The sequence below is a fragment of the Macadamia integrifolia genome, chromosome 1 (assembly GCF_013358625.1).
Source record: "Macadamia integrifolia cultivar HAES 741 chromosome 1, SCU_Mint_v3, whole genome shotgun sequence".
Lineage (NCBI taxonomy): Eukaryota > Viridiplantae > Streptophyta > Magnoliopsida > Proteales > Proteaceae > Macadamia > Macadamia integrifolia.
In genome coordinates this window covers 24,194,195-24,204,083 of record NC_056557.1, presented here as the reverse complement: position 1 = coordinate 24,204,083, position 9,889 = coordinate 24,194,195, and the positions used below count along the sequence as shown (strand labels likewise).

At 40.3% G+C, this 9,889-nt stretch overlaps 2 protein-coding genes across 4 annotated transcripts; both read right to left on the bottom strand.

The window, feature by feature from the left end:
* Positions 1–1,648: 1,648 nt before the first annotated feature.
* LOC122091466 (UDP-glycosyltransferase 89B2-like) lies at positions 1,649–3,492 on the bottom strand. The gene has a single exon (XM_042661475.1). The coding sequence runs from the start codon at positions 3,366–3,368 to the stop codon at positions 1,911–1,913; it is 1,458 nt and encodes a 485-aa protein (XP_042517409.1). The 5' UTR covers positions 3,369–3,492; the 3' UTR covers positions 1,649–1,910.
* Positions 3,493–8,094: 4,602 nt separating this feature from the next.
* Positions 8,095–9,889, bottom strand: LOC122077014 (putative B3 domain-containing protein At3g24850). Of its 3 annotated transcripts, none has more exons than XM_042642751.1 (3): positions 9,876–9,889; positions 9,548–9,634; positions 8,095–9,106 (listed from the first exon to the last, which is right to left on the bottom strand). In XM_042642751.1, the coding sequence occupies exon 3, from the start codon at positions 9,085–9,087 to the stop codon at positions 8,233–8,235; it is 855 nt and encodes a 284-aa protein (XP_042498685.1). In that variant the 5' UTR covers positions 9,088–9,106; positions 9,548–9,634; positions 9,876–9,889; the 3' UTR covers positions 8,095–8,232. The 3 variants fall into 3 exon arrangements, with proteins under 3 accessions (XP_042498685.1, XP_042498674.1, XP_042498664.1); XM_042642740.1 differs by lacking the exon at positions 9,876–9,889 and adding an exon at positions 9,739–9,857; XM_042642730.1 differs by lacking the exons at positions 9,548–9,634; positions 9,876–9,889 and adding an exon at positions 9,739–9,865.

Genomic DNA, 9,889 nt, shown 5'->3' with positions numbered 1-9,889 from the left:
TCACCCCACAATATAGCAACTTAAAATGCAATATTTAGATGCTACTAGAAATGTGCTGACATGGCATATTTGATTCACTTTAAAATCTCGAAACTCAACAATTGGGCCATTCAGTGGCTACCTAATTGGGCAAACCTTATAAGTAGGCTTCTAAATCTTATCTTTCATAGTAATAAGATTTTTCATGCAAAAATTAAATTAACCTCCAATAATTAAATGAGAACAGTAATCACAAGAGTTTCCCCAATTAATCAAACATGTATCCATCTCATAATGAAACATCGCTGGCCATTTAAACAACTATATGATAATACAAAAAGAACAAACCATGGGTAAGCCTAATAAACAGATTATTAAGAGCCAAGTAGCTTACCTGCTCATGTGACCACTGTGGCAACACAGGAACCAATCAAAGGAAGCACACAGATATCCAACTCGGGCAGACGCCGCAGACCTAAACGTACAACGAAGTACAGATCTTTTTCCCAATTATTATTTAACAACTTTAAACAAAAGTCCAATTTCAGACTGGACAGCTTAAGCCCATTATTGATAAAGGCCTAAAAATCATTTTTTTAAACATAATATGGGCTTTTTCGTGATTTTCATATGATGCATGTATGAGAAACTTTCATGGGCTTATATATATATATATATATATATATATAAATGATGGGATTTAAAATAAAAATAAAAATAACTAAAGCCTATGAACAACTTCAATTTAAAAAATTATTTAAGCCGTCTTTTACTAGTTGAGTCCATTACATGGAGGTTAATGTAGGCCCATCAGAATAATTTTTTTTTAAAGTCTATTTGGCCAAAGAATGGAGAAATGGAGATGGAATTCCATGGGGTAAAACAGGTCTGTCCATTACATGGAGGTTAATGTAGGCCCATCAGAATAATTTTTTTTTAAAGTCTATTTGGCCAAAGAATGGAGAAATGGAGATGGAATTCCATGGGTAAAACACGTCGGGTTGGGTTGGGTTTTCTTATAACCCTAGCCCAATCCCTAGGTCTCTAAATTCAACCCAGGTTCAATTTAATCCTATTAGGTTTATATTTAGGTCCAATTTTACCGACTCGTGCTAATCCAACCCGGCCCCAATAGATCCTAGTTGGGCTTGGTTGGCCCTAATTGGCCTTAATTTTTGTTACGATTGTGTTAGCATTGATTGACTCTGTTTTTGCCATGTGTCATATGCATTAAAAAACCTTTTTAAAAAGAAAGAAACACCAATATCGATACGGATCAAGTAATTCGGTGAACCATGGTTTGGAGCTTAGACTTGGTCTGACGGTTGAGCTTGGGTTTGCAGCATTGAGGCCAGGGTGAGTTCTATGTCAGATCTATTCCTTTACAGTATGTTAAGGTGGGGAAGAGGATCCGACTCCTCTCCTTAACGCCCATCGCCAAGGTTGGCCCATAACTACTTAGATGAGAGCCACATGGCAAGACGATCCAACGATTCGAGAAAAACATGGAGAATGAGACATTGATAGAGGCTCGAAGAATTAGATGCCAAAAACTTTTTGATCATTGCCTCGCCATATGGCGCTCGTTCAATAACCATGAATAAGACTTAGGCAATAGACGCTAAGGAGACGAGCCGAATTGGGAAGAATGTACTTCAAGTTACGGTAGTGGATCAAATAACTTTTATCACTATATCACTCTTAAGGCTCCATTACTACATGACAAACAACAGCGAGCAAACCACAATTAAATTCATGCATAACTCTCTCTCTCTCTCTCTCTCTCTCTCTCTCTCTCTAGAGACTGCACTCAGCAAGACGCAAACAATCTTTCTTCCATTCCCTATTGATTTGCAGGCAATCCTTGTTGATAGCTTACATGCTAAAATACTCAATGAACCACTTGAAAGGCAATCCAAGCGTTTGTTCCATTACGCAATGACTTCTTTGTCACCAAATTTAATTTCAGTTCTAATTAAATCCTTCACAAACCGATCCAAATCCTTGAACGATGACCCACCCTCCTTGATAACCCCCAAGGCAGCCTTTTGTAGCTCCAAAGCTCTGTCCCTCTTGGACCCCTTCACACTTACAGACTCGGTCATAGCCTTGGCCAACACGGCCGAGTTAGGCACGGTCTCGGGTCCCTCGCAGACCTTTACTCCCACGCCCACCTCATCCAAAAGCCTTGCATCGGCAAACTGATCGGCCGTCATTGGCCAAGCAAGCAGCGGAACACCCGCTACTATCCCTTCCAACACCGAGTTCCAACCACAGTGAGTCAAAAACGATCCCACAGCTCGTTGCCTCAGTATCGACACTTGTGGAGCCCAACCACGAATCACGAGCCCTCTCCCTGCCACCCGATCTTCAAAGCCTGAAGGTACTACCCCGTACTTTCCTGCCACGTGTCCAACCGTAGCCTCCTTCACGCACCATATAAAATGGACCCCACTGTGCTCTAACCCGTCCGCTAGCGCCTCCATCTGCTCGTTAGCCAAAACGGCTTGGCTCCCGAAACACACATAGACCACCGATTTCTTCTCGCGCTTGTCCAGCCAGGACATTATGTCATGTACCGAAATTGAATTGGACCCACCTCTCTCGGTTGGCGCCGTTGGATCATCGTCGGGTGGTAGCAAGGGTCCCACCGCCCAGATCCGGTCGTGGCCAAGATCTTTCTTGAGATGGTCAAGATAATTGTGTTCCAACTCAGAGAACGAGTTGAATGCGATTCCCCAACTCGCTATGTTGGCAAGGTAATCGTCCCTAATCAATTCCCATTCTGGGTCTCCACGGACGTAGCTACGGTACACAAATGAGAGCTGACGCCAGGGGTAAATCGGGGAACCGGGGACTTTCGGGAACGAGATTGGGAAATCAGGATCGTTGTAGTCGGGGTCGCCCCTCTGCGGCGTTTCACGCCAGAGGCAGTTGATAAGGGACACGAAGGCGGCACTGGAGGGAGAGAAGACAATCCGAGGGATGCTGAGCTGGCAAGCGAGGTGGTGGGTCCACCCGAGGAAGAAGTCAGAGATGATAGCAGAGGGTGGTGAAGGGTGAGAGCGGAACCAGTGGAGGAGAGGGTCGTGAAGCTGACGCAAAGCACTTACCATGGCACTTAAGGAGTTGTTTGGTAAGTCTTTAACGTTCTCAACGCCTGAGGGTACAGAAGGATGAGATGGGAAAGGTAGGATTAGGGTTTTGATGGAAGAAGGGTGGGTAGAGAGGAAAGGGTTGAGGATGGAGAGGTTCTTTGGTGTCACGAGAATGGTGATGGTTAGACCTCGGAGGACTAACTGGTGGGTGAGGTCTAGAAGGGGTAACATATGCCCCTGCGCAGGGTATGGGAACACCAATATGTGTGTGCCTGCACCTGGGATCGTCATGGAAGACTTCTGCTTGAACCTCTGTGATATCTGTTACCAAAGAGATGAGTGGAGGTTGGGTGGAAAGTGAAAAGCAAGGATTGTTGTGGAGGAAGCTTCAAGGCTTCATGGGTTTGACACATTTGATACGTGTGTCCATTTATAAAATGGTGAATAGATGACTGATCATCCGGCACAGGGAGTGTAAATGAGGAACGAGACACGCGGGGGCTTCTTACTCATGGACTTTTCATGCACCGTTAAGGAAAGAAAGAGATTATTGACGACAGTGGAGAGAGGGGTTGGGACACGAGTCCGGTCACACTACTTTCCTAAGTCCCATGAGAACTCCGTGATCGAACTCGGATATAAACCACTTGCGATCGGTCTTCACCAGGTTAGAATCGTTGTATCACCCTTTTAATTTTTAGGTCGTTAAACAGATTGGGAATTTCAATTTTTGTTTTTTTGATAAGTTCTTGAAAATATATCAACCAAAGTCATGTTTTCTACCACCTCTTTATAGCCAGAAATATCATTAGACGCGTGATGCTTGGTGACGAGTGGGCTTTTTATTTGTGTAAATTACACCTGAGGTACCTTTAGTTTATTAAAAATACTTTTGAGGTATCTTAAGACTGTGTTTGATAGTTAAGAAAGAAAAAATAATATAAAAATTATATTATTTTCATGATTTAAGAAATTTTCATTATGTGTGGTATGTCCTGACTCTCGGTTGGTGTAAACCATCTTGTGCATCGCTTCAACCCCTCACTACAACCCAAACAAGCAACACCATCCAAGCACACAAGCCCCATCTTTGCAGATCATTTCTTTTGCTCACCGCTAACTTAAACATGCAAATTATATGACTTGAACCCCTGCAACAACAACCTCTCCACTAGAATATCCCTCCAACACCCCTAGTTAACCCTGAATATCCTTCAATCTGTAATAGAATCAAGGACTTAAAACGGCTCTCTCCAGTCGCACTGAGTCAAACTTCTTTCCCTAAGTATGGGAAGACTTTCCCCAATGTGGGAACGATATGTTCAACCCCTAGTTCCTGATTCTTGGTGGCAACTCCAAACAAACCTGCATTTATTAAACCTTGGACATGTTTTCCCTCCTAAAATTGTTCTCTTCGCGGGAATAACAAAGGCAACCAAAGAGAGACAATCAAGGAGACAAGGCATGTACAAGAAAAATTGGCACTATCCCACAGGAGTTGCTTTAAATCCGTTCATATTTAATCCAATTTCGGGGGGATGAATAGTTTGTATCCCTTTTCCTTCTTTGGTTATGTACCATTTGAAGGAATTTCAATAGTATTTACTTGATTTTCTTTTGAAGTTATCTATTTCCATAGCTTGACTCCATTGCTAATGAAATTTGTCGCTTAGTTGGTTCATCAAATTGCTCAAAGTATAGTCTCTTTTTTATTTGTTCATATTTGAGATCGAAGAAGTCCCTTTCAAGACGTTCTTTATCAATTGTGAAGGTTTCTTGTACTTGAAGAATAATTTAACTAAAAATCAATGTTTGAATATATAGGTCTATGGATGCCATCTCGTCTTGATTTAATTGAATACTACTTGTTTTATAAGTTTCTCCTGTTTCTGTGCCTAGGTTTATCCTGTTTCTGTGCCTAGAAACAACAGAAACAGGAAAAACGGATTCTGTGCTAAGAAACAATTTCTGGAATTGCAAAAAGATGTTTGATTTTTCTGTTTTTCAAAACGTTTTCAACAGTGTAGTCGAGTTCAAGACATGAGTGAAGGCACGACGTTGTAGGAATGCAACTCACGAGTGAAGGCATGATGTTGGAGTTGCAAGTATGCTTCATGGATATGAGATTCAGAAGGATGAAGGCAATCCGAAACTGTGAGTTTCGCACAACCATATTAGAATCGTTGCATTTGCATAACGAGAAGTTTCAACAATGGGTTAAAATTTGGGTAGGTCGAGTGAAGTATCGGCTTTTTCATAATTTTTGTCGCTCCCACTTATTTCTAGAAACAGAAAAAAAAGTCTAACTTGTTTCTCCATTCCTGTTTCCTGACATAGAAATAGGCATAAATTTCTATTTCTGTTTCCAAAAACAAGTGAAACGAAACAGAAAAATCAAATGGTTTTTGGAGTGTTTTTCAGTTTCTGAGCACAAAAAAACGGAGAAACTGTTTCTGAAAACAAAATCAAATGGACCCTAATTGTCGAGTTCTTTGAAGGATGATAAAATCCTTTTTTTTTTCTTTAACCCTAAGGGGTAGCTAAGTTGGCAAGGGACCTTCGCCTCAGGAAGCATGTGGTTACTATTTCGACTCCTCTTACCTCCTTGGGGCCACTCACACGGGTGGTTTAGTACTCTTCACTGCTTTTAGTGAAAGTTGAATGGTTCTCATTTAACCTCAGCATGACCCGATTCATGTGGTTGTGGGGTCAGTATTCCCACTTCACCATTGTTGGGATATTGTTGGAGTTGTGGTGGGTTTTGTATGCAGTTTTTTCCAGCAATGTCTATGAAAAAAATTAGGTAATGAAAATAGGGCTGCGAAACTCACCTCTAGTAGGCCCCAATAATCCTACCATTTGGTCTAACCTCTTGCTAATGCAGTTCAAAAGAATAAGAAGGCCAGTAGCAAACCAGCCCGTTGGATTGGACCAATACATTTAATTTTGAGTGTCCAATGGGTTGTATGGGCCGCAAGCTTAATATTTTTGAGTTTTCTACTGTAACGACTAATTCTATAAGCATAAATATTTGGAATTTAAGTCTTATACAGGATTATGCAATTAATTTCTATTTTTTAATTTTCTAAAATAGTTCCAAAATTTTGAGGAGAGACTTAGGTTGCAAGGGATTCCTCCTTCCACATATTGGAGGTTTTCTATTTTGCTTATTTCCATACAATTATAAGTAAATAATATAATATAAGGTATGTTCACCCTACGACAAAAAACCCCAATAGACAATAACTCCACACCAATAGGATTCTGATTACAGAATTAGGATTCGAAGAAAACACCAAGTTCTGGACATGTAGGGCTAGTCCAAGAGGTGCTATAACTCACCAATTTTGAGATGTATGAGGCTAACACACCTGGTCAATAGATGCCTTGGATGGTACCTAAGGGTCCTCCAAATTTGGTTTGCAGATGGTGATGGAGGGCCAGTAGGGGAAGGGAAAGAATCCCTGAGATATACTCATAGTTGTAGAGATTGAGAAATGATATGCACAAGAAGAAAGGTGGTAGTGGTGGGGGGGGGGGGGGGGGGGGGGGGGTGCCGCTGAGGGGGGAATCACACACATCTAAACCCTTTGATTAATTAGCATGGGAAAGGGGGTGTTTTTTTTAATCTTGTACAATAGGAGGTGGGAATTAATGATAACAAAGGAATCTAATCACATGATCATATCATCAATGGTGAAGGAATTCTTCCTGTTTTTGTTATTGAAGGAAAACTTAGTCTTAAAATCCCTTTTTTTTTATCCATGTAATAATAAAATCTTTGCACATATCTTAAAGGGATTCCAGAGACAAGTATCACCCCCCTCCCCCCGGCCTCTCTTGGTCTTAGGGTGAAGCATATCCATGATACTTGAGGAATTGAAACTGATATTATTTATTTTCTATAAAAAAAAAATGCAAATATAGACTAAGGGATCGGTTTTCTGAAAAAAATTGACTGGTACCCACCTGCTGGTAGTCAAAGAAATAGAATAATTCAATAGGATTCACAAATACCCTCTTAGGTTATAGTATTTTCTGAAGTACCCTTTTAGATTCTATTTCTTTGACTACCACAGGACTTGGCTGCAACCCGAGTAGCATAGCTAAATTTCGTTCTTAGTTTTCATACAAGGTTTTATATATACAAATATATATAGAGAAACAGTATTCCTATCAAATGGCTTACGTGTTGATTAGATGAAATCATTCACCATAGACTAATAATAGAATCCCCTTCTCCACAAGGAATTTTTACATTTCAAACATCACAGTTCACATATGGTATCTTTATGAAGAAGCTTAAGGAAGTCCACATTTGGAACAGTTTATCAAAAGCAGCTAAGGCTTGTCCCTTACATCAAATCACACAGCTACTTACATTACGACTTAAACAGAAGCTATTAGATGTGACCCTCTCGTGTCTTTTTGAGTTTCCATATAGTAGGCCTTCTCATGTGTTCATCACCATTGGTGCCCTTATGAGAACTAAATTACTCCCATCCACTAGTTCCTTCCATACCTATTGGTATCTTTCCTATTTTGTTATTTTTCGAACGTAACCCACCCTTGTTATGTTAATAACATCCCTTTCTTTTAAGCTTATCTTTTTACTAACAAACTTCTACACTACCCAAGTCCAATCAGAGCATCAAGGCTTCTCTATGTTCTTATCTTCTTCTTCCCCAAGCATGGTTGTTTCTCTCCTACATCAAACCCTTAATTGAATCAGTCAAACCAATTAAATCCAACTGAAGAAACCTGAATTGAACCAAATCAATCCCTATTGGAACGCATCAAATCAATCGAGAATCACACCAAACCTGAAAATCAGACCAAAATCCATATAAAACCAATGAAGAAGGCCATTATAGGATCCCACAATCTTGGTTGTGAGGTAATTGAAAGTTGAAGGATCTAGATTGCACCGAAACTTTTTCCCAAAACGAATTGTTTAAATTAGAACTGTTAGACATTTTACTAATTGCTTCAGCTTTGATTTTAAGAAAAGAAACCATTTATCAAACGGTTCAATTTTGATTTAAGAACTGAAACCATTTAAACCAACTAAAAGGATCAGTTAGATACCTACTACTCCAACATAGTACATTAAAAAACTCAGAATTACAACCAAACACGCCCTAATTGAGGTATTCTAGTGTTGTGGTTCTCCACGAATAACATTAATGGCAATACTAAGCTTCTTCTCCTGTGATTTTCTGAACGACCAAACCTGGATTTTGTCACCAGCTGCTAAACTGTTATCCCTGGCAACTTCACACCATTTTGAGATCAATACGTATATGCCACAATTTTTCATATACCATTTTGTGAAGTTCAATTCCCTTGATTGGGTTCGAGGGCCTTCATCATCTTCTCCTCCTGTCACCAGCAACACCACCTCTACTGGTATCTTAATTTTTTTGGAAACTTTGATCTTCTCTGTAGTAGTTAAGAATTCGTTCGTGGCCACTCGACTCTCTGGAATAGATAGACGATCATGATGCCAATTCACATCAGTTTTCTGAAGTAATTTCTCCATTACCCACATCACATCTTCACCTCCACGATCAGTAATTGCAGTCATGAGCTCTCCGGGTATCACTGGTGCTGGCACTGGTATTGGTGGCGCTGCAACTGGCCGTGGTTTTATACCATTTTTCTTCACTGATCTTGGTTTCTTTATGGGTCTCTTCTTGTCTTCCAGAATCATAGACTCAGCATTCCTTTTAGTTCCAGGTACCCTGATATAAAGAGGAGGTCGTGCCTCATAGTCGTTCATCTTCATCTGAGACCCAATCTCAAGTAACTCATTGTCTTTCATCTTCATCTGAGAACCAATCTCAAGCAACTGATTTTCGTTCATCTTCATCTGAGAACCAATCTCAAGCAACTCATTTTGTTTCTTGTGAATCCATTGTAGTAGCTCTTCAGGATTATTGACTAGTTCAGCCAAATTGATCTCCTCCTCATTTCCGGCCAACACTTCCATGCTCATATTAACCACCATCTTGAATCAATTCTTAAACCTGTGGGAAAAATCAATTAACATATGAGATTTTTTTTTTTTTTTGGGGGGGGGGGGGGGGGGGTTGCTAATTAAAACATCCAATCCAACAGCTACAAATCACCACAACAGAATGCCAAAAAAACCCCAAAAAATGAACCGTTCAGAGAAGCGGCCCGGGAAGAAAAGATGAATGAGAAAGAACAATCAATCCATTCCAATGTTAAGTACTCAAATGAACAGGAAGAGAGAGAGAGAGAGAGAGAAGACACAATGACTGTCAAGCTTTAATACAGAGAACCAACACTAATTGAGCCGTAGAAAAAACAGAAGAAGAAGAAATTCGAGACCCAAATATGGTCTTCGATCCTCTTCATCTTCACTTGCATCAACACTAACTGAACCCAAAAAAAAAATGGATACCCAAAACTAAATATTATCCAGAAAGAGAAGAAATCAATACCCTACTACTGTGTTCCTCGTCTCTGCGTTTATCCTGCGAGAACTCGATAAACCTTACACTAAAGTTCGGGAATGGATGCCCTCGACTCTGCGTTTTTCCGGCGAGAATCTCGGTGAACCTTAAACTGAAGATTGCAGAAGAAGTAGAGAGAGACTGTTTACGAAGAAATAAAGAGAGACTGTTGGGGTTACCTTCTATTTATTGATGAAGAGAAACACGTTTTCTTGGTGCCCTCCGGCGAGAATCTCGGTAAACCTTAAACTGAAGATTGCAGAAGAAGTAGAGAGAGACTGTTTACGAAGAAGTAAAGAGAGACTGTTGGGGTTACCTTCTATTTATTGA

Coding starts and splice junctions, on each gene's coding strand:
- LOC122091466 (XM_042661475.1), bottom strand. CDS start 3,368: ATGACGATCCCAGGTGCAGGCACACACATATTGGTGTTCCCATACCCT.
- LOC122077014 (XM_042642751.1), bottom strand. CDS start 9,087: ATGGTGGTTAATATGAGCATGGAAGTGTTGGCCGGAAATGAGGAGGAG.